The 23,930-nt window shown below is 40.0% G+C and overlaps 1 protein-coding gene across 3 annotated transcripts; it reads left to right on the top strand.

Annotated features, from left to right (window-relative positions):
• The first annotated feature begins 12,761 nt into the window (after positions 1–12,761).
• SRP19 (signal recognition particle 19) lies at positions 12,762–17,869 on the top strand. Of its 3 annotated transcripts, none has more exons than XM_014842934.3 (5): positions 12,762–13,021; positions 13,616–13,691; positions 15,689–15,760; positions 15,856–15,967; positions 17,341–17,869. In XM_014842934.3, the coding sequence occupies exons 1-5, from the start codon at positions 12,981–12,983 to the stop codon at positions 17,472–17,474; spliced, it is 435 nt and encodes a 144-aa protein (XP_014698420.1). In that variant the 5' UTR covers positions 12,762–12,980; the 3' UTR covers positions 17,475–17,869. The 3 variants fall into 3 exon arrangements, with proteins under 3 accessions (XP_014698420.1, XP_044636036.2, XP_044636037.1); XM_044780101.2 differs by having other exon boundaries at positions 12,764–13,021; positions 13,587–13,691; XM_044780102.2 differs by lacking the exon at positions 13,616–13,691 and having other exon boundaries at positions 12,871–13,021.
• Positions 17,870–23,930: the final 6,061 nt, after the last annotated feature.

The raw sequence follows: 23,930 nt of genomic DNA, 5'->3' as shown, positions 1-23,930 counted from the left end.
CATGCCAGAAAACTCAGGAATTCCTGTAGGCAACACCTACTAGGAAAAGGGCCAGTCTGCATTGCCCATGGAGGAAAAAGATGCTGTGTGACACCCTCTAGTTAGAGACAATGGCTCTGAATTAGTAAAGGGGTAAATCTCAATTCTGCTTTTAGAAGTTTGCAGGGTGCCGCCGTAAGTGACAGCAGGCCAGATATCTCCAGCGTACGCTTGTTACAAATGGCATACTGAGCCCAGAGTTGGGATTAGTTAAGAGTTGTGATGCCTGTTAAGGGAAGTTGGGGGCTGTGCTCTATCTAGCTTTGGACCGCAGCAAACAGAGCTCCTAAGGCGGTGGTTTTCAAACTAGAGTGCATTTGAATCACCAGAAGTGCTTATTAAGACATTATTAAGATGGGCCACACCCTCAGTTTCTGATTCTGAGTGGGGCCCAAGAATTTGCAATTCTGACAAGTTCACAGGTGATGCTGATGCTCCCGGTCTGAGAACCACACTTTGAGAACTACTGCCCTGAGTTACAACAAGGGAGCTCCTTGAGTGTCTTCAGTTCTGGCTAGTCCTCTATTCTTCTCAACAGCTGGACCTTTAATCTGACAGTGTCTGCGAACAAACTTCTTTCTCCTTTGGGCTTGAAAGATTTGAATACTGAGCTATACATCTGATATAGCTCATCTCAACTCCCAGTAGTGGACAAATTCACCAGATGTGAGTGAACAAGTGATTCTGAAGACAATGACTACATTGGAGGGATCGGCTAATGCTCCCTTTGAAACAGAGTTATTATAAAGGCAATAATTTCAGCAAATATCTAATTTGGATTTGCAATAAGATAAGAAGAAACTATGAAAAGGGAACTTTAAAATGAAGGAAGATTGATTTCGGGTGAAAGGAAAATCTGCCTATCTGTTAATATGCAGTGGGAGTAATTAACAACCAATTAACTATGGCATATCAGATTGGTATTTAAGAGTAAACTTTACAAGTTACCTGGGCACTAAAAGGAAAGTTAATGAGAGGGAAAAAAATGAAATAAAAGATAAGCCCATAAGCATCAAATGGCACTGTAAGTACAGTCAAAAAAATTTTGACTTTTTAAAATATGAAACAAGGTTAATTAAGTGAAGGGATGATTCTGTTGCTGAGGATGGGAGTACTATATCTGAATTCATGTTATCACAGGATTTCTTTATATCTAAAATAGGAAAAGAACAGAGTACTAGAAATGCAAAAAAATTGCCAAGAGCTGAAGAAAGATTTGAGTAGTCAGATCATTAAAATTTACCAAACAAAAATGATTTTTCAAAAGTCATAGTGGCTACAATAGAGTATATAAATTATTTTTAAATTTATAATAAGCATATTTCACTCATATTATGCTGACTTTAAAATACTGCTTTATAGTGCTGAAACCTGTGGACTCTGACTCCTGTAACACCAGGTCCTTTTCTTACCGTTCCCCTAACTGTTTGTTCTGTGTTCTAGAAAACTATATTCTGGTTTTCATTAGGCCATTGATACTTCTTTCAACTTGTTTCTATGTGTATAATACTGTTTTTGGTGCTAAATACACTTTCTTTCCTCTGATATTCAGTATAATTCTTTCTCTACATTTGTGACCACTCACTTATTTTCTTGAAGTTATGTGATTGTTACTTTTTTAATTAAAAATACTCAACTTTAGGTATACTAGTGAAGGTGACTATTGAATAAAAAGCCACATTAGTGAAAAATAACTATTGAGAACAATGCCAAATATTATCTGCCCCACCTCCACCATCTTTTGGAATCCCAAACACTTAGCCTCACTAGTTGGTCACTGAACCACGTACACAGTCTTTCTCCCTGACCCAGGGGAGACTCAACATCAGCTGGCCAGTGACCGAAGAATTGAATGGCCTGGCTTTAAAAAAAAAAGACTGGCCCAATCATTTTGAAGTAAGAATCACAAAAGAAATTTCTGGTTGGTGATTGAGGGCTGGAGCTGAAAGATCTTGTAGAGTTAAGGCTGTGGTTGTTATGGTTGGCATCATGAAGCTAAAAGTAAGTGAAAGCCAGCCAGTAGGGAAAGAGAAGGGAGCAGATAGAGGACGGAGGCATCGACAGCAAGTGGGAGACAGAGGCACTAGCTTCTGGCGTTACCTCAGTCCCTGCCATTTCTGGGACTCAGTTCTACTTTTCCTTGTGTTTGGGGCATTTGTGAACTTCTAAACCCACTTTGTTCCTGAAGTAACTTGAAACTAACAAAAAACTGCATTTTGACACAGCTTAGTGAGTTGTTAATTTCAAAGATAGAGAAAACTTTCTAAAAACATCTGTGGGGAGAGAGGAGTAGGTTCCCTACCAAAAAAATTAAGTTGGCATCAGTTTCTTCTCTGTAATACTGAATGCCAAAAAAGAAAAACATCAAAACAATGAAGAATATATGCAGCATTTGGAAGGGAACAGAAATATTACCTAAGAATTCTGAAACCAGCCAAACTAGCATTTAATTCATCTTAAGTACTTGTATTCTTCAGAATTCTTAATAATTGTAAGCAATAAGACCTTCTCTAAAAGAAAAGACGTTCATTTAAGGAATATTAGGTAGCTCACAGGATCTATATGACGGCCAGAAATTCAGTCTTGGAAATTAGACAGTGGAAACAATACCCAAACCATACTGTGAGGCTGCTTCGTTAAAAACCCAGCTGCTGCCCCTAAACCCTGGAACCCTCTGACACATCCTCGCTGTAAAATAAGGTTACTTGCTTCCTCACACTGCTCGCTTCTGAAGTTTTTCTTGGGTGGACATGATTGGTAGAGTCATGTGTTGGATTCATAAAACATGAATTCCCCAAATATGTGAGGGTCATTTCAAAAGCAGTAGGCAACCAGAAACCATGACGTATTTGTAGCTCAGTATTCCTGCTGCCCAAGGAATTAAAATAAATGGAAAGGTTTTAAGGAAACAATTTGAGCAATAAAACTTTAATCTTGAATAAACGTGTAAATAATTGTGGTTAATCTGATAACCTCAATGTGAATGTCCATGTAACTAAAACTGAAAAGATGAAATACTTAATAATTTTAATAACCTTAAATTCCACATTATTCCAGCCCAAACCAGGAAACAAGATTTAGAAGGGAAGGAACATGTAAAAGCCTGCTAAATTTCTAATCTTATGAAGGCAGTGTCAAGAGATACTATTTTACTTTTGACTTGGAGAAACACATTCAATTTTTTAATTTAGTGGTAACCCCAATGTTAAAAAGAAATAAAATTTCCCACCTAAATCACTAGCCAAAAGATAACAACTAAGAATACTTAAGCAAGATATCTAAGATCAGGAGAAATGGCAGAGGGAGAATTAGCCACACAAAGAAGCATAAAATGACAGAGTAATACCAAATAATACATGGATTAAACACATACAGTGAAATAACCACTCTCAGATTGGAGTCAAGTGAAAAATCCTCCAACTATATACCGTTAACAAAAGACACACTTAAAATGATCCAGAAACCATAAAACTAAAAGTACAGCCACACTTGCACAGGCAAATGCAAAGAAAGGAGTATAATGGCAACTTTATATCAGACAAAGTATAATTCTGGATAAAAGCATCAAACATAATGAAAAGAAGATGAACAGTTATGATGCTTTCCTTAAATGTCAAATGATACAGCATCAAATGTATGAAACAAAATTACAAATACAAAAACTGACAAAAACCATGGAACCAGTGAGACAGTGTTTGACAGATGACTTAGTCTATACAAAACAAAAGGAGAAGTTATTATTTAAAACTACAACTTCATTCTGAAAAGGGTGGATCTTAAAGGAAGTTTCTCAGAAGGTCCTTTTCTTTACCTGAGGACCTGGATGGGTTTGGGATCCAAAAAGCTAAGCCTGGAGTTTAGGTGGAAGGAGAGTTAGAGAAAATTTCACAGGTTTGCTTAAGAGAGGCAAGAATTTGGGATTCTTGGGGAGCTCCAGGAATTGGGGGCTGAGGAGCAGAGATGGGGAGGCCAGAAGGAAAGAGGAGTCAGCAAAATGGTGCAAAGTCAAGGTCTATGTCGGGTAGCATGGCCAGTGAAGACCCTAGTGATGCAGTGGCTAAAAGGACTTTAGAAACTGAGATGTACACTATGTCAGTTGGAACCCTAAGTTCTTTGCAAAATCTTTGTTCCAGTATTAATGTATTGACTTGTTTTTAGTTTTCAGAATATTTTCTTAACAATTGCAATTAGCTTCACCATCACATTATCAATAATTAAATCTAAGTATAAATTAGATTTAAATGTTGACCATTGTTTCCTCTACATTACATGCCTTTCACTTTCTTCAATTCTTTATGTTATTATAATTTGACTTAGCTGGAGTATGTCCTCAAATAGTTATTTTCTTCCAGAAAAGCTAAGCTGGGGATATACTTTCTAAATGCTTGCTTGTTTAAAATTGGGTTTTTTCCCCTTAGACAAAGGATAATTTGGGTCACAATTTTGGTCACAATTCTTTTTCCTCAAAACTCTTAACTTCTAATGTTTACTGTGGCTAAGAAATTCAAATGTCAGTCTGAGTTTTATTCCATTATAGATAACTTTTATTTCCTACGTTGCTGTTTGTAGGGTTTTGTTTTTATCCTTGAAATAAAGAACTGTTACTGGCATAAGTCCAGCTGTGTGTCTTTTTTCCACAACCCTGTCTTTTAATACTGAATCTTTTCAATCTTGAGTCTTCAGCTCAGTAAATGTTCTCGTGTTATCTCTTTTCTTATTCCTGCTCCTCCATCACTTCCTTTCCCTCACTTTGCAGGATCAGAAACCAAGCCATATGATAAAGAATTTGGAATGGACACCAAGTTCAAATCAAACATGTCTACCAAATTGGCTCTCTGCGTCAGACACCAGCCAGAATCTTGCTGGTGCCTAAGTGGGACTGTACCGTCAGGAGTTCTTGTATCCAAACGTTGCAGTGTGTTCTTTTAGAAGTGGGGAAAACACCTGTCCACCACTTTGGTATCAGCATTTTCCCATAAGAGTACCAAAGCAGTACTGCTTGTGTTCAAATGCCTTAAAAGGATTTTTAATGAAACAGTTTCATTAAAACAGATTCTAGGGGCCGCCCGGTGGCACAGCAGTTAAGTGTGCACATTCTGCTTTGGCGGCCCAGGGTTCCCTGGTTCAGATCCCAGGCGCCGACATGGCACTGCATGGCAAGCCATGCTGTGGTAGGCGTCCCATGTATAAAGTAGAGGAAGATGGGCACGGATGTTAGCTCAGGGCCAGTCTTCCTCAGCAAAAAGAGGAGGATTGGCAGATGTTAGCTCAGGGCTAATCTTCCTCGAAAAAAATAAACCAGATTTTACTTATAGTCAACCCTTCCACCCCAAGATACAGGTATGAACCCAATAGAGACTGGATATGGAATGTAGATAAACCTGACTCATAAACACCACGTTGTGCTCTGGATTTTCTCCCTGACAATGGAAGCTCTGTCGTTAGGTCAGGTTGGTCTCCCTAACTTTTAGTTATCCTAGGGTAAATTCTCAGTCTTCTGTAGAAATTGACTTCTGACACGGTGGTAGATCATATTTCCAAAGATGGCACACTATCTCCCATTCCACGTGCTTTTTTGCAATGTGAGTCTTCTTTGAATCTGAGCTGCCCCTATGACTGCTTTGACCAATAGAATACAAGACCAAGCATTAAAAAAGCCTGGCAGCTTCCACTTGGCAATCTGCAGGAAGCCAGCCACCATGGGAGAAGTCCTGAAACTACCATGCTATGTGGAAGTTGTTAAAGAAAAAGTTATTCTGACACTTGTTAAAACAGTAAGGAAGATTTTATTCAAGATTATCGCAATACGGATATTGCACTAGAGGAGCGAGATGGGCGTAACTCCAAATGTAGCAAAGATAGCTGGAGATTTATAACCAAAGAGCAGAGTGAGGGGCTAGGGTGAGGGGACTCTTGTTGAAAGCAGGCCAAAGACTTATCAGTAGAGGTGGAGGATGAGGAATTTGATCAGATATCAAGGGTGAGGGGACTCTCACTAAACCTACTGTGATGGTTGATTTTATGTGTCAACTTGACTGGGCTAGGGGGTGCCCATATAGTGTTAAAACATTATTTCAGGTGTGTCTGCGAGGGTGTTTCTGGAAGACATTAGCATTTGAATAAGCAGACTGAATAAAGAAGATCACCCTCAGCAATGTGGGTGGGCATCACCCAATCTGTTGAGGGCCTGAATAGAACAAAAAGGTGGAGAAAGGGCAGATTCTCTCTCTCTCTTTTCTTGAGCTGGGACCTCCATCTTCTCCTGCCCTCCAATATTGGAGCTCCTGGTTCTCAGATCTTCTAACTCCGGGACTTATCCCATTGGCTCTCCTGGTTCTCAGGCCTTCAGACTCAGACTGAATTATACCATCAGTTTTCCTGGTTCTCCAGCTTGTAGATAGCATATCATGGCATATCTCAGCCTCCATAATGGCATGAGCCAATTCCTATAATAATCTCCTCGTATATCTATACGTAGCCTATTGGTTCTCTCTCTCTGGAGAACCCTGACTAATACACTTAGCAGGATTCTTGCTAAAACTGGGCTGGACAGGCAGAAGACAGAACAAGGGCCAAGGTGGATGCCTAGTTGAGACAAGGGCTCAGATGATCCTGTCTAAAGTTTGGTCAAGGAGAGAGCCATTGTTAAAGTCCAGCCTAGCCATATGAAGAAGCCACACCACCTGGAGAGGGAGGTGCCCAGCCAGCCTTCAGCTGTTCCAGCCATCCCAGCTAAGGCAGAGACATGTGAGTAAAGAAGTCATTTTGGACTCTCTACTTCCAGCAGATGCCACGTTCCTGCTGAGCCCTTACCCCAAGTGCAGTTTTGTGAGCAAATAAACGATCATTGTTGTTTTAAAGCACTAACTTTCAGAGTACTTTGTTACACAGTAATAGACTAGCGAAACACGCAGACCATCCCATTAGTTAACCAAATATACCAAATACACCCAGGCGTGCCTGAATTCCCTGATGGACGCAACTCAGGCTCAGGCTGGGATGGCCCTGCTGTAGCTATATGCAAGTCAGTCTCATCTCTTAGACTTGTGAGAAACTTGAGCAAGCATTATTTTATGGGGCTGGCCCAATGGTGCAGCAGTTACGTGTGCATGTTCCGCTTCTTGGTGGCCCGGGGTTCGCCAGTTCGAATCCCAGGTGTGGACATGGCACCGCTTGGCAAAAAGCCATGCTGTGGTAGGCGTCCCACATATAAAGTAGAGGAAGATGGGCACAGATGTTAGCTCAGGGCCAGTCTTCCTCAGCAAAAAGAGGAGGATTGGCAGTAGACGTTAGCTCAGGACTACTCTTCCTCAAAAAAACAAACAAAAATAAATAAATAAAATTATTTTAAAAGTTATTTTGTTATTTATATCTATATCCCGAGCACCTCTGAGTATCTGGTACATCGTAGCTTCTCAAAATGTCTTTGTTGGATGCATAAGAGGCCACCAAGTGATCTGTAGCATGGTATCTAATCCACCATTTCTTCCCCTTAACACTTTTTCTGTCAAGGCTCACAGGTCATCTAACTTACATCTCCAGCCGTCTCTTCCCACCCTCAGACACATTTACATCACACCTCTTCTTTAACCCCATTCCTCCTACTACTTTTAATTCATACTCAACTATCTTGGGAAAATTTCTCTTGCTTACCACGATCTTCTCTTTCCACGTTTGTGAAACCCACCCCTACCCAATAGCCCCAACCAAGATTGATAGGTTGAATTTAATGGCACATCTGTATGAGGAAAAGGAAGACAGTTTGATAGAAATTAGATTTGAAAACAAGTGCCATCATTCTCTAGAGTCCTTTCATCATCTCCACCATTTTCCATGCTCCTTTAATTCAACCTGCTTTTCCACAACATAAGCATTTAAAAACTTTATATTCTGACGTGTCAAAATTTATGGAATACGGCAAAAGTGGTTCTAAGAGGGACGTTTATAGCAATGGAGGCCGACCTCAACAAACAAGAAAAGTCTCAAATAAACAATCTAACAGGGCTGGCTCCGTGGCCGAGTGGTTAAGTTCGTGCACTCCGCTCTGGCGGCCTAGGGTTCGGATCCTGGGCGCAGACATGGCACCGCTCATCAGGCCACGGTGAGGCTGCGTCCCACATCCCACAACTATAAGGACCTGCAACTAAGATATACAACTATGTATGGGGGGGTTTGGGGAGATAAAGCAGGAAAAAAAATTAAAAATAATAATAAAAAAAAAGATTGGTAGCAGTTGTTAGCCCAGGTGACAATCTTTAAAAAAAATAAAAATAAAACAATCTAACAGTGCACCTAAAGGAACTAGGAAAAGAAGAACAAACAAAGTCCAAAATCAGTGGAAGGAAGGAAATAATAAAAATCAGAGCAGAGGGGTGGCCTGGTGGCGCAGCGGTTAAGTTCACACTTAATAAAACAATAGAAAAAAATCAATGAAACTAAGAGTTGGTTCTTTGAAAAGATAAACAAAGTTGACAAACCTTTAGCTAGATTCACCAAGAAAAAAAGAGGGAAGGCTCAAGTAAATAAAATCAGAAACAAAAGAGGAGAAATTACAATGGACACCTCAGAAATACAAAAGACTATAAGAGAATACTATGAAAAGCTATATGCCAATAAGTTGGATAATCTAGAAGAAATGAATAAATTCTTAGAATCATACAACCTTCCAAAACTGAATCAAGAAGAAATAAGGAATTTGAACAGACCAATCACCAGTAAAGAGACCAAAAGAGTAATCAAAAACCTCCCCCAAAAAAGTCTAGGACCAGATGGCTTCCCTAGTGAATTCTACCAAATATTCAAAGACTTAATATCCATCCTTCTCATACTTTTCCAAAAAATTCAAGAGGAGGGGAAGCCTCCTAACTCATTCTACAAGACCAACATTACCCTGAAACCAAAACCAGAAAAGGACAACACAAAAAAAGAAAATTACAGGCCAATATCACTAATGAAGATCAATGAAAAAATCCTCAAACAAAATACTAGCAAATCGAATACAACAACACATTAAAAAGATCATACACCATGATCAAGTGGGATTTACTCCAGGGATGCAGGGATGGTTCAACATCCACAAATCAATCAATGTGGTACACAACATTAACAAAATGAAGGGAAAAAAATCACATGATCATCTCAATAGATGCAGAGAAAGCATTTGACAAGATACAGCATCCATTTATAAAAACTCTGAATAAAATAGTATAGAAGGAAAGTACCTCAACATAATAAAGGCCATATATGACAAACCCACAACTAATATCATTCTCAATGGAGAAAAACTGAAAGATATCCTTCTAAAAACAGGAACTGGACAAGGATGCCCACTTTCACCACTCTTATTTAACATAGTATTGGAAGTCCCAGCCAGAGCAATCAGGTAAGAAAAAGAAATAAAAGGGATCCAAATTGGAAAAGAAGAATTGAAACTGTCACTATTCACAGCTGACATGATTTTATATATAAAAACCCCTAAAGTATCCACTAAAAAACTTTTAGAAATAATGAATACAGTAAAGTTGCAGGATACAAAATCAACATACAAAAGTCAGTTGCATTTCTATACACTAACAACGAAGTAGCAGAGAAATTAAGAATACAATTTCATTTACAATTGCAATAAAAAGAATAAAATACCTAGGAATAAATTTAACCAAAGAGGTGAAAGTCCTGTACATTGAAAACTATAAAACATTGTTGAAAGAAATTGAAGAAGCCACAAAGAAATGGAAAGATATTCGTGCTCTTGGATTGGAAGAATTAACATAGTTAAAATGCCCGTACTTCCTAAAGCAGCCTACAGATTCAATGCAATTTGTATCAAAGTTCCAAAGACATTTTTCACAGAAACAGAACAAAGAATCCTAAAATTTATATGGAACAACAAAAGACCCCAAATAGCCAAAGAAATCCTGAGAAAAAAAGAACAAAGCTGGAGGCATCACACTCCCTGATTTCAAAATATACTACATAGCTATAGTAATCAAAACAGCATGGAACTGGTACAAAAACAGACACACAGGTCAATGGAACAGAATCAAGAGCCTAGAAATAAACCCACACATCTATGGACAGCTAATTTTCGACAAGGGAGCGAAGAACATACAATGGAGAAAGGAAAGTCTCTTCAATAAATGGCGGTGGGACAACTGGACAGACACATGCAAAAGAATGAAAGTAGACCATTGTCTTACACCATACACAAAAATTAATTCAAAATGGATTAAAGATTTGAATGTAAGACCTGAAACCATAAAACTCCTAGAAGAAAACATAGGCAGTACGCTTTTCAACATTGGTCTTAGCAGCATTTTTTCAAATACCATGTCTGACCAGGCAAGAAAACAATAGAAAAAATAAACAAATGAGACTACTTCAAACTGAAAAGCTCTGCACAGCAAAGGAAACCATCAACAAAGTGAAAAAACAACCTAACAACTGTAAGACGATATTTGCAAACCATGTATCTGATAAGGGGTTAATATCCAAAATATATAAAGAACTCATACATCTCAAAAACAACCCAATTAAAAAATGGGCAAAAGATCTGAAGAGATATTTTTCCAAAGAAGATATACAGATGGCCAACAGACACATGAAAAGATGTTCAATATCACTAATTATTAGGGAAATGCAAATCAACACTACAATGAGATATCACCCCACGCCCGTCAATGCCTATAATTAACAAGACAAGAAATGACAAGTGTTGGAGAGGATGTGGAGAAAGGGAAACCCTCATACACTGCTGGTGGGGATGTAACCTGGTGCAGCAACTAGGGAAACCAGTATGGAGATTTCTCAAAAAGTTAAGAATAGAACTGCCATATGATCCAGCTATTCCTCTGCTGGGTATTTATCCAAAGAACTTGAAAACACGAATGTGAAAAGATACATACACCCGTATGTTCACTGAGGCATTATTCACGATAGCCAAGAGTTGGAAACAACATAAGTGCCCATCAAAGGACGAATGGATAAAGAAGATGTGGTATATATACATAATGGAATACTACTTAGCTATAAAAAAAAAAAGATGAAATCTTGCCATTTGCGACAACATGGATGGAGCTGAGTGTGTTATGCTAAGCAAAATAAGCCAGAGGGAGAAAGTCAAATACTGGATGATCTCACTTGTGAATAGAAGATAAAAACAACAACAACAAACAAACACATAGATACAGAGATTGGATTGGTGGTTACCAGAGGGGAAGGGGGGAGGGAGGAGGGTAAAGGAGTGACTGGGCACATATGTATGGTGATGGATGGTAATTACTCCTTGGATGGTGAACATGATGTAGTCTACATAGAAATCAAAATATAATGATGTACACCTGAAGTTTATATGTTATAAGCCAATGTTGCCCCAGTTTAAAAAAAATAAATAAAAATTAAAACTTTGTATGCAGTTATTGTTCCTTTAATCATCAGTGTAGTAACAATATTGCTGTTTCCTCCTCCCTTTTCTTTGTACTTGTGCAATATTTCAACAAGAGTGTAGAGTTAAATAGGAGTTATGAATCTAGCCTTGAATGGCACTCAAAAATATTAGCTCTATTGTTAACTCCCTTAGTGCGTATGAATTAGGAAATGTGACCAGTTTTAATATTGGTCTTTTGGTCTCCAATTACTCACATGGCTCTAAGAACACAACTCCGTGGTAAATAGGCTACTGCATGTATTAAACTTCATACTACCTTGTTCATTTCCCACTTTTTCCATATGTGTATATAAAATGTTGATTTTTTTGAAAAGAAGTATTCGAATTTTGTGATGCAAACAAAGTATGAAAGCAACGTGCTGAAGCAGGTAAACTACGTACTTTAAAGTCTGGATTCATTTCATCCCTAAATTTTTTTTGTTCATTGCATAAAGCTCTTTTTACAGGAATCACGCACACTTTAGAAAGAAGTAAGACATTTATTTACATCCGCACCAAACTAACCCAGTACTGAGACTACAAGAAGGTTGAGAGGCAGGAATTGAGGGGATGGAGAAAAGGCAGGGACTTCCAGTCACACCAGCTGGGCATCTATGCTCAGCCATCACTAATGTGAACGCGCAAATTACCTGACCTCGGTGAGACTCAAGCTTTTCGGGAGACTTTTGTTTGTTGGTTTGTTTTGTTTGTTTTTTAATCTGTAAAAGAAAATACCTATCTTATCTTATCCGGTTTTTTGAAAAGTGCCTTTGTTGGTGTGGAATAAACAGCCGCTACTAAAATAGGAATGAATGTGTGAGTTGAAGAACGGAAATGCTGAAATAGTGCTTTTGCAATTAACCTAAGGTATGCAGAAATATAGTGAATTTTATGGTAGGAAGTGTTCTTCAGAAGTTTAAAAAGGTGTATAGTCAAATTTCTAACATTGTGGACTGCAAACGGAAAGACAGTGACAGTAATTTTGCTAGTTCCACGACTATAAAAATCCATTTTTATCAAGATGAAAGCAAGCTGCGGGAGCCCTGGCGCGGATAAAGATTAAACACGAGGGCATTTCCTCGCCTGGCCTAACAACCTGCTCGGAACTACACAGATTACCCGCGCTGTGGAGCCCTCGGATAAGGGCGAAGGTTCCTACCACTACCCAAACGCAGCGTGAAATCAGACGTGAAACAGCTTGAAAATTAAACCCCATTTTTGCGACAGCGCATGCGCAAAACGTCTGGCTTTGGCTAGATCTGCGAAGCGAAGAATTTAGACACGTTCGGGATCTTCTCGCGAGAAGAGAGGTCCCAAATGCCACGTCAGAAACTAGAGATATTGGCGCCGAGCGACAGGTGCCGGAACAAACGGACAGTAGCACCCGGCGGACGCGTAGGCGTTTCGGTGGGCAGGACTTCCGCCGGAAGTCGAGGAGGTCTGGGAAGTCTTGGAGGCGAGGTCTGGCCGGTTTCCTCCCTGCGGCTCCGGGGCTGGCGCCGTGCAGGTCCGGGTGGAGATGGCTTGCGCCGCCGCGCGATCCCCGGCCGACCAGGACAGGTGGGTCCGGAGAAGGGAAGGGGCTTCCTGCGAGCCCGCGGTGCTGCGCCGCCTTCCCCAGCCCTGCGAGAGGCCCGCCGGGGAGCTCGGCCCGGGGCTCCCGGAGCGCCCGTTCTTCCGGGAGGCCGGTAGCGCCGGGCGCTTCGCAGGTCCCTGCAGTGCCGATTTTGGGGAGCGCAGTGCTCACCTGAAAGCGCGGCAAGGGCTTCGAAGCTCAGAGCGAGAACGCTTCTCCGCGTTCCTCTCCCGTCCCGAAGGGCTCGTCGGGGTTCGTTAGTCCTCGGCGCCGCGGACGCCGTACTGAGATGGCAGAGAGCGGGCCGCCTCGGGAACTTGTGACAGGCAGCTAGTCTACCTGAACCGCCGCGGCATTGTTTTCTCCCTTCCTTTCTTTTTTAAACATTCTCTAGCAAGTGATTTTTTTTTTCCCATCAAAGGCAGTAAATTAAGTAAAAAGGAGGCAACTTAGAGAAAAAGAAAATACTAAGAAAATAATATAGGTGTACCGGCAGTCCTGATGTTGATGGAAGAATGAATTAATTTTTGGAAATACCCTCTGCTCTAGGGATACCAGCTGTGCTTTTTCTGTGGCAGGTTCATTTGCATCTATCCTGCTTATTTAAATAACAAGAAGACCATCGCGGAGGGGAGGCGAATCCCCATCAGTAAAGTAAGCGGGCTCCTGGGGGAGGTCGTAATGTTAGGGGCGCAAAGGCTGCTTTTACTTTTTTGCTTTGTTTGGGGCCTGAGGAGAACAGCAGCCAAGAATTTGGGGTGCTTTCCTTAATATTGGTGAAAACAGGCACTAATTTCTGGCTGAAGGAATTTATTAAGTGGTTCTTCATGAGTGTGTGTGTGAAAGAAGTTGGGTTCGGGGATTGTAGCTTTTGCACGGTTTTTTTTTTTAAACCAAGATTATGACGATCTTCCCCTTAATAAAAGAAGCCAAAATTATGGCATTATACAATATAACGTCTGGAACGCAACTGAATTTTTAAACAAGATTTGCAGAAAATTCAGACATACTGAGTTTTGTAGTTTTATGCCCATTATCTTCTTTGTTTTGTTTTGTGTTTTTTGAGAGAGGTAAAGTTACTTGAAAACTCACGTTTTTTAAAAGAAGGGTGTTATGGTTTTAAAAGACATGATTTCTCCCATGTGCTGTTTGAATAGGAAAACCCAGGTTCTTAGTTGGCCTGGTGACTTCAGTTTGGGAAGTGCCTAATGCCAAGTGAAGGGTCTTTGTAGCTTTTTATCTTCAAAATTGATGTCATATTCTAATTTTTAGTCATTTACATCTTGTAATCTAATGATAGATTTAAGGTAACTTGGCCTGAAGCAGTGCCTTATTTTTGTGTGATTTAATGTCTCGCATTTTGCTGCTTTAATGTGGAAGGGAAAATACTTTGCTGTCTCAGGGTAAAAGAAGATGTCAAAGCACTGGTTCAGAATAAGCCCTGACGTCATGCCACCGTGACAGAGGCCTCTGGGAGCAAGCTCTCAGATAAATTCGAGAATGAATTGTTTTTAACTTTATTGATAAATAGCATACATACAGAAACATACATAAATCTTACGTATATATCTTGATTAATTTTCACAGACTGAGTACACATGGGTGTAACCAAGCACCCAAATTAAGAAAACATTGCCAGCATCCAGGAAGATTCCTTTTTGTTCCCTCCCAGTCACTGTCCCCTCCACATATACTCACAAGGATAGCTACTGTCCTGACTTCCAACACCATAGATTATTTTTGCTTGTTCTTGAATTTTATTTAAATGGTATTGTACCCTGTGTACTTTTGCGTCTGTCCTTTTTCACTGAACTTCAAGCTTTTAAAATTTGTCCACATTTTTGAGTATAGTGTGTTAATTCTCATTGCTCTGTGGCAGGGTTTCTCAATAGCAGCACCATTGACATTTCAAGCCAGATAATTCTTTGTTGTGGGGCTGTCCTGTGCATTTAGGTGGTTCAGCAGCATCCTTGGCCCCTCCCCAGTAGATGCCAGTGCCCTACCCCACCCTAGTTGTGACAATCAAAATGTCTTCAGGCATTGCCAGGTGTCGATCAGGGAGCAGAATTGCCCTGCTGAAAACCACTGCTGTGTAGCATTGCACTGTGTGAATATAGCACAGTCCATTCTCTTGTTGATGGATAACTGGGTGGTTTATAGTTTGGGGCTTTTATAAATAGTGCTGCTGTGAGCACTCTTGAACTTGTCTGTTAGTGAGCATATTTTTACATTTTTCTTGGATCTATACATAGAGGTGGAATTGCACTGTCATGAGGAATGCGTATGTTTAGCTTTAGTAGATACTGCCGAACAACTCTAAAAGTGGTTGTTCTGTAATGGGTGCTTAACCAGGATTCACTGAGCACCCACTGTGTTCCAAGCATCATGCCTGGTGGTGGGGATACTGGTGAACACAAGAGTCTTTGCCTTGGTGCAGTTTATGTTCTGTTGGAGGAGAGTGGACACAGAGGTATGAATCAGTATTATTCCCAGGAATTGTAAAAATTACAATTAAAGCAACTATACCTGATAAGAAAGGAAACCCAGGGTTTTTGGTATGTTTCATTCGTAGTATTTGAAATGATTTACAACAATACAGCATTGTCCACTTAAAGCTAAGCTGTTCAGTGTTCTTGTTTTTAACTGTTCAGGCTGTTGAAAATCCTACAGCTACAGAGATTCAAGATGTATGCTCAGCAGTCGGACTTAATGTATTTCTTGAGGTAAGGTGTGGTTCCTTTTTTGCTATTTTCCATACTCATCTCCTTGATGTAATAACTTTCTTAAAGCCTGTTTGTTATTTTTCTTTTTACGTTAGAGAAATAAAATGTACTCTAGAGAATGGAATCGTGATGCTCAGTACCGGGGCCGAGTCCGGGTCCAGCTCAAGCAGGAAGATGGCAGCCTCTGTCTTGTACAGTTCCCATCACGTAAGCTTTTTTAATGAATGAATAAAGTTTGGGGATAGTTCATTCCTCTACACTGCATAAAGGGTTCTAAAACTGGCCTTTTGAAAGGTAAAAATCATAATTTGCATTTTAGAGATTAGTTTAGAGACGGGACTACTGCTGATGGAGAGAGGTAAATTGTGGTTCTAACTTCCTTTAAGTTAAGGACTTCTTTGAGAATGTGATGAAACCTACTAATCATTTCTTCAAAAAATTGTTTGGGAACATTTTATAAAGCTCTGGAAGTCCAGCATGGTTCCCAGGTTAAGAGTGTAAAATTATTAATTGCCATTTCACATCCTAGAGACCTTTGAGGTCTGTTAATAATTTCTACCATTAATAAATCTGAAAAGCCATGCTGAGTGAAAAAAGCAATAACCAAATAAACCTGGACATCAGTATTCCAAAATATTCTGGTATTAGGAAGATGAGTATTTATTTACATGTTATTATCTTCTGAATTTTTATTTCTAAAAAATCTGATTTTCTAAAATGGAGCTACTAATTTTTTTTCTCGACACAATACCCCAAAACTGACAACTTAATTGTTTTTAGTTGAATTAAAATAGATGGGTTTTTATATACCAAAACCTGTCAGGATTGGTACATATTTCTAAAAACTTAAGATTCTGACTCAAGAGAGACGGGAAGTATATTCCAATGTAATTTTTCTTCTCTTTGACATCTTCCTATACTCTCTCTTAAAAGTCAAAAGACAAAAAAAAAAAAACCCAAAAAAACCAACTTTTGATTTGACCAGTAAATAAAATAGAAGTAAAAACTACGGTTGAAAAGATGTTGCTTCCTGTTTCCAGTAAGAAAATAGTAAGAAGGTAAAAAGAGAAAAGACTGAGGGGCTTGGTGTGTTGAAAGCAGATACTGGAGCTGGAGGAGGTGGTTGGTGCACGGAGCAGGATGTACGCACGAGTCCTCTGGGCATATGAGTAGCATTTTTTGAAGCTTCAGGTCATTGAGTTTTTATAAGACTGAGAGGCCCTGTATTTCCATAGCTAAAGGTACAGTGGTATCCTGTTTCCAGCTGGTTATATTTAGATATCTGCTCCTTTGATCTTCATGCAGTTATTAGGTCCAGGGCCAAACATTTTGTTTCCAGTGAAGTGTTTTAAATTGTGATTTTGTTCATTTAAACATTTTGGCCTTGTTCTCAGTATGTTTTCCCCAGCAAAGGCCTCCACTTGAGTGAGTCATTGTCTTCATAGTCATTTAAATTGTTTTGTTAATCCACCTCATTTTCTTGATGTAGTAATGATTTCTTGAACTTTATGATTTTCAAGTTAATGACTTTTATGTCTTATTTCTCAAATTATACACTAAGCCTAACTTTCGGTTCCTAGGTAAGTCAGTAATGTTGTATGTAGCAGAAATGATACCTAAACTAAAAACAAGGACACAAAAAACAGGAGGTGGTGACCAAAGTCTTCAGCAAGGAGAAGGAAGTAAAAAAGGAAAAGGAAAGAAGAAGAAGTGACCTGATGTGAGAATCAAGTCTGTGGTACCTACTGTAAGAGACATGAATGGGGGCCACTAATTTGTATTGGAGAGAAACAAGCTTTTTGTTGGCATCATTTAACTGAACTGTGGACAGTTGTGCCGCCCAGCTTCAGCATCAGAGTTGACAGTGAAATAAATGTACATCAAAAGTTTGCATCTAGCTCTTATGCAGTATAAAAGAAAATTTTTTTGCCTTTCAATGCCTTTCTTTGTGGAAGAAAGCCTGTTTTTAAATGGACTCTACCATAACTTACTTGAAATACTATATGTTTGTCCTCTATGTAAACCATGTTTCAGATAAATGAGTTTAGTAAGATGTGAAATAAACATTTTGTTCACCTTTTAAGTTAATGAAATAAAATTTGAAACTGACTTTTGTAGCTTTTGTTTATGCTGGTAGAGTAGATAATTAGAATAAGATGGGTACTGGAAGCTTAGTGTGAGCCTGGAACCAGAAGAAAGTGATTCAGTCTTCTGAGGTCTATGAACAGCCATATCATACTCTTTTAATCGCTTATTGTAATTGTTCAAATACTAGTTTTTTGACTGGAATGTCCTGGAGTTTAAGCTTTAGATTTGCTTTATAGGCTTAAGAACACTGTTTTAATTGGAGTTCTTAAATTACCTATGCTTTAGCACCTTTAGATACACTTTTTTTCCAAGAAAATAAATTGGGTTGGTGATTCTGACTTTATTCCAAAGCACTATTTCTGAAAGTGGTAATTTTATATAAAATTTAAGATAATCTCCATTCAGCCATATATTTTGTCTGCTTGAGGAACTGCCTTCTCTAACTCCATATGCTTCTGGAAGGGCTGTTAATTAGAAGACCGCATCCTGACCGCAGGATGTGACCCAAGCCAGGCCAGTGGATTGTTTCTCAGGAATTTAAATCTGGAGTGATGGGAGCAAAGATATCTAATGGTCTATAAATTTAGCTATCCTGATTCTTACTCCTCGAGACCTGGCTTAGCTCTAATGTGAATTCTATGAGCTACCTCATATCCTTCCAGTAAATCCCATTTTCTTTGTTTTTATTGCTTGAGATCAAACACTTCTGTTTGATTACACAATAAATGAACCCAGAGTTGAGAGCTTTAAATAGCATTACATACCCAGACTGTATGAAGATGATCCATTGACATGCAGGAAAAAGTATTAAGAATTTCTACTTACTTTTTTCTCTAACAATTTCTGTTAATTTGTTTTATAGTGAATATAATAGTATAACAGTTTATACATTTAACTTACAAATAAATATTGGGGCAGTGTGTGCACAACATGATTCAGGGCAGCCCTCTGGGAAAGTGTATCCCTTAGGAATGTGTTTGGCTGTGTAACAAAACAACAAGGGACATAAGCCGGAGTTAATTTTTTTCGAATAACATGAAATCCTAAGGTTATTATAGGTGTCATTTAAGCTGCTCAGTGATGCCTCTTACTTCTTTCCATTCCACTGTCCAGGGCATATTTCTAACATCCTCCTAATTGTTGTCTCAAGCTTGTAAAAGGGCTGATACAATGCCAGACATCACATCAGGGTTCAAGGCAGAAAGAAATGACAGCTGTGCCAGCCACTTCTATCCCCCCTTAAAAGGAAAGCCAAGAATTTCTCAAAATCCATCCCAGCCAACTTTCACTAATGTGTCTCAGTGTAGAGAACCGTGGCACATGTCAATCTTCAGCTGCAAGGCGGGCTGGGAAAGTGAATATGTAGCTTTTTCAGTCCTGATAGTAGAGGCAGCCAAGAAGAAAGTAGTTGAAAATGGATATTGGGGTAGCCAACTTAAAAGATTTGTCATAGAAAGATGACTGGAGTGCAAAATTGTTTTAGTTATGGGGCAATAAGGATTGTTTAAAAAGGTTTCGGAACTATTGTAACATCGTATTGCTGTTACTTCACATTGTTGCAATTAGTGCATAATTGCACTTTGTCAATCAAGTGAAAAATGGAAGCTTTTTTTTTTAAGATTTTTAATTTTTCCTTTTTCTCCTCAAAGCCCCCCAGTACACAGCTGTGTATTTTTAGTTGTGGGTTTCTCCAGTTGTGGCCTGTGGGATGCTGCCCCAGCATGGCCGGATGAGCAGTGCCATGTCCACGCCCAGGATCCGAACCAGCGAAACCCTGGGCCACCAAAGTGGAGCGCGCGAACTTGACCACTCGGTCGCGGGGCCGGCCCCTGGCATCTTTTCTAATGAGCAAGATTGAGCATTTATTCATATGTTGAAATGCCATTTGTGTTTATTTCAGTGAATTATATTGACATCCATTGCCCACTTTTTAAGGACTTTATTGTTATTAATATTGTACATAATTTAAAGAGCCAGCCAGTTTTAATAGTTTGTTTTAGGCATTAACTTCCGTCTGTAGAAGGGGATGATTTAGTTTTCTGTACCTTTTTTTTTTTTTTAAGATTGGCACCTGAGCTAACATCTGTTGCCAATCTTCTTTTCTTTTTCCCTTCTTCTCCCTAAAGCCCCCCAGTACATAGTTGTCTATTCTAGTTGTAGGTCCTTCTGGTTGTGGCATGTGGGATGCCGCCTCAGCATGGCCTGATGAGTGGTGCCATGTCCGCACCCAGGATCCGAACTGGCAAAACCCTGGGCCGTGGAAGCGGAGCATGAACCTAACCACTCGGCCACAGGGCCGGCCCCTAGTTTTTCTTCCTTTACTCCCAATACACACATGCATGCTTCCCATCTTCCCTCCTACCAATGTATTTCATAATTTTAATCTCTACTCAGTTTACATTACTACTATACGTTCCATTCGTAGCTGAGCCATGTATCCAGCAGCACTGGCCTCTCCTGGGAGCCTGTGATAAATGCCGAAGCTCTGGTACCAGCTCAGAATTTGAATGCATTTAACAAGATCCACAGGCGATTCTTAGGCACATTAAGGTTTGAGAAACACTGAAGTGTGCCATGGTTATTTTCGTTTTCTGGACTTAATGTTTTCCTTGGACCTAATTATTTTATTCTTTCATTTGCTTAGTTTTCTGAGTATCGCTAACTCAACTACAAATTATCAGTTGTGAAAACGTCCTTTCAAAAAGTTTGTTCTGGGCTGGGCCGGTGGTACAGTGGTTAAGCGTGCACGTTCCGCTTCGGCTGTCCAGGGTTCGCCGGCCTGAATCCTGGGTGTGAACATGGCACCACTTGGCAAGCCATGCTGTGGTAGGCATCCCACATACAAAGTGGAGGAAGATGGGCACAGGTGTTAGCTCAGGGCCAGTCTTCCTCAGCAAAAAGAGAAGGACTGGCAGCAGATGTTAGCTCAGGGCTAATCTTCCTCAAAAACAAAAGGTTTGTTCACATTAAGTAGTTTATTAATTTCATCTTTTTAAAGAAGTCTGTTCTGGAGCCTTTTACCTGGCTCTCTGATCTCTACTGGTTACCTTTTAGGCCAGATGCACAGCTTCACTCTAGGTTTCTCTCTTCACCATCCTCCGGAGTGTGACTCACTTCACAGCTGGCTGTTTTGGAATCCTGTGTTACTATAGCCTATGTATCCTCTTTTTGGGGCTACTTCCTTGTTTTGTGTAGCCCATCTTCAGGATCTTCCTGCCAAAAATGCAAGGGAGGTAAACGTGCTTAGACCTTGCATGTCTGAAAGTGTCATCATTCTTACTCTCAGTGTTTGGCTGGACACAATTAGAATTGGAGGGGCCGGCCCTGTGGGCGAGTGATTACGTTTGTGCACTCTGGTTCGGCGACCCAGAGTTTGGCCGTTTCGGATCCTGGGCATGGACCTAGCACCGCTCATCAAGCCATGCTGAGGTAGTGTCCCACATGCCACAACTAGGGGGACCTACAACCAGAATATACAATTATGTACTGGGGGGCTTTGGAGAGAAGAAGAAGAAGAAAAAAGATGGGCAACAGATGTTAGCTCAGGGCCAATCTTAAAAAAAAAAATGAGAATTGGAAATCACTTTCTTTCAAAAGTTCAAGGACATTGCTTCATGGTTTTCTGTTATAGCTGAAGGGAAGCCCCAGCCATTCTAGTTCAACATCCTTTGTGACCCACATTTTTCTTGCTGAAACAACATCTCAGTATTCCAAAATCTCGCAATAGCCTGCTTCGTTGGGTCTTCTTGTGTCCCTTGTATGGGGTACCTAATGGCCTCTTCCATCGAGAAGCTTGTGTTCTTCAGTTCTGGGAAATGTTCTGGAAAACTTCACTGACCATTTTTCTCCCCTTTCTGATCTCTGGAACTTTTTATTTGAAGATTGGGCCTGCTGGACTAGTCTTCAAATGTTCGTATCTTTTTTCCCTCCTATTTCCATTTCTTTGCCTTTATGTTCTATTTCCTAGAATCGCCACACTTTCTCTCTCCACCCTTCTATTGAAGTTTTAATTTTTCTTGTATTTTCAATTACTCTGAGCTCCCGTGTCACCTAATTGCTTTTTCTAGCATTCTACTCTTATTTCATGGAAGTAATTTCTTCTTTCTCAGAGGGTATGATTTCTATTCTTTAGTTTCCAAGTTCCTTTTCTTCTGTTTTTATTTTGATCCCTGTCATGTTAAGCGGCTTCCCTTGGATTGACAGTTTTTTGAGTGAAAGAACAAACAGCTGACTGGAAGTTCTGAGCACCTAAGAAGGGCTTGCAGACTGCGAGTTTCACTAAAGGGATACCTGGCTGGAACATTTTTGGGGAAATTTCCAAGATAAGAGGTGTTTTTTCCTCCCGCTGCTCTGCTTCCCTAGAGAGGAGTCTAACAAGCTTCGCTCAGGAGGATACAGTTCTGGGAGCATAGTGAGAGGAGGTGGGCTGGGGCTAATAGGTTTCAGCGTTTAGTCACTCAAACCTGTTTTTAATGCAACTTCCCTTCATCACCTCCGCCTATATCCCCGACCCCAAAGATCCTCTTACTATCTCCAGACAATAAACCTCCAGTCTTTTACTTGGATGGGGATAGGATCATTTTTCACCGACCCTCCTTATTTCACTTCACTCCCACATTTGTTGTTCTTTGCAGTTATTTTGATATTGGGGGTGACTTTATAATGAAACTTCTTAACCCAAAGAGAGACTAGGTATAGTAGGCAGAATAATGCCCTCCCTCCCCCTAAAACCTGTGAATGTGTTACTTTACATGGCAAAAGGGGCTTTGCGGATGTGATTAAGGATCTTGAGCTGGGGCGATTAGCCTGGATTATCCAGGTGGGCCCAATCTACTCACGTCCTTATAAAAGGGAAGCAGGTCAGAATAATAGGGGGCCACAAGCCAAGGAGTGCAGGTGGTGTCTAAAAGCTGAAAAAGGCCAGGAAACGGATTCTCCCCTAGAGCCTCTAGAAGGAACGCAGCCCTGTCAGCCCATTTTGGATGCCCCACCTCCAGAACGGTAAGATAACTTTGTTGTTTTAAGCCACTAAATTTGAGGTAATTTATTACAGCAGCAATAGAAACTAATACACCAGGGAAACTAACTAGCTAAAACAAACTCTCTGATCTTGGGATTCTTGGCCTCTTAGTCGTCTCTACTAGTGGTTCTCAACCCTGGCTATGCAGTAGTTTCTACAGCATACTGGGACCTGGGTACCACAGCAGACTAATGTCAGAATTTCTGGTACTGGAGGCAGATAGCAGTTTTGGAAAGCTCCTCAGGTGATTGTAACGTGCAGCCAGGTCTGAAAAACCTCTGTATACTCAAGTGTAAAGACAGCATTTACCTAGCCCAGTGATTTTATCTCAAAGCCTGGTTAGTGGACCATTAGCATCACCTGGGAACTTGTTGGAACTGCAAACTTTTCAGCTCTACCCCGGAACTAGTGAATCAGAAACTGGGGAGGGGGCCAGCAATCTGTGTTTACAAACCCCCTCTCCCCCGACACAGAAATTCTGATGCAAACTAAAGTTTGAGACCCACTGCTGTAACCAAAGAATGTCCTTATTGCTCTTAATTCTCTGAGGTGCGCATTGTAAAGAGATTGTATGTCAATAGTAAGGAGTCAGAAAAACTTTTAAGAACATTTTCAAATAAATTTACTTTCCTGCTGTACTATATAGAATTGTAATATTTGATAGTTAAGGATCTGAATTGTATCTGTTATTCTAAACACCATGATTCTAGACATAAGACATGTAAAGGCAGATAGATGGAGCTGACCAGAGCGCACACTCTAGAAGTAGGTATTTTTAATAAAATTCTCAAGTTCTTCTTTTCTTGGTCTCTTAAGACAAAGTACAGAATGATTTGGAGGCACAGATTAGTGTTTACTACATCAAAATATACGCGATACACTATCTTATGTCATATGAGACGTGTGTGATGCAGTATGTGGGTAGAAAGCAGTGGTTTAGATTGGCTTTAAATCTAGTGCTAATTATTGGTAGAAACTTTTTTGGCTGGTATGTTTTCTTCAGGGAAAGTCTTTCATCTAACAAACAGTAACCACCAGGGGAAAATTACAGGCCAGGTGAGG

The sequence above is a fragment of the Equus asinus genome, chromosome 9 (genome assembly GCF_041296235.1).
Source record: "Equus asinus isolate D_3611 breed Donkey chromosome 9, EquAss-T2T_v2, whole genome shotgun sequence".
Classification (NCBI taxonomy): domain Eukaryota; kingdom Metazoa; phylum Chordata; class Mammalia; order Perissodactyla; family Equidae; genus Equus; species Equus asinus.
The sequence above is the reverse complement of the archived record's forward strand: the minus strand, read 5'-3'. Positions and strand labels throughout refer to the sequence as shown.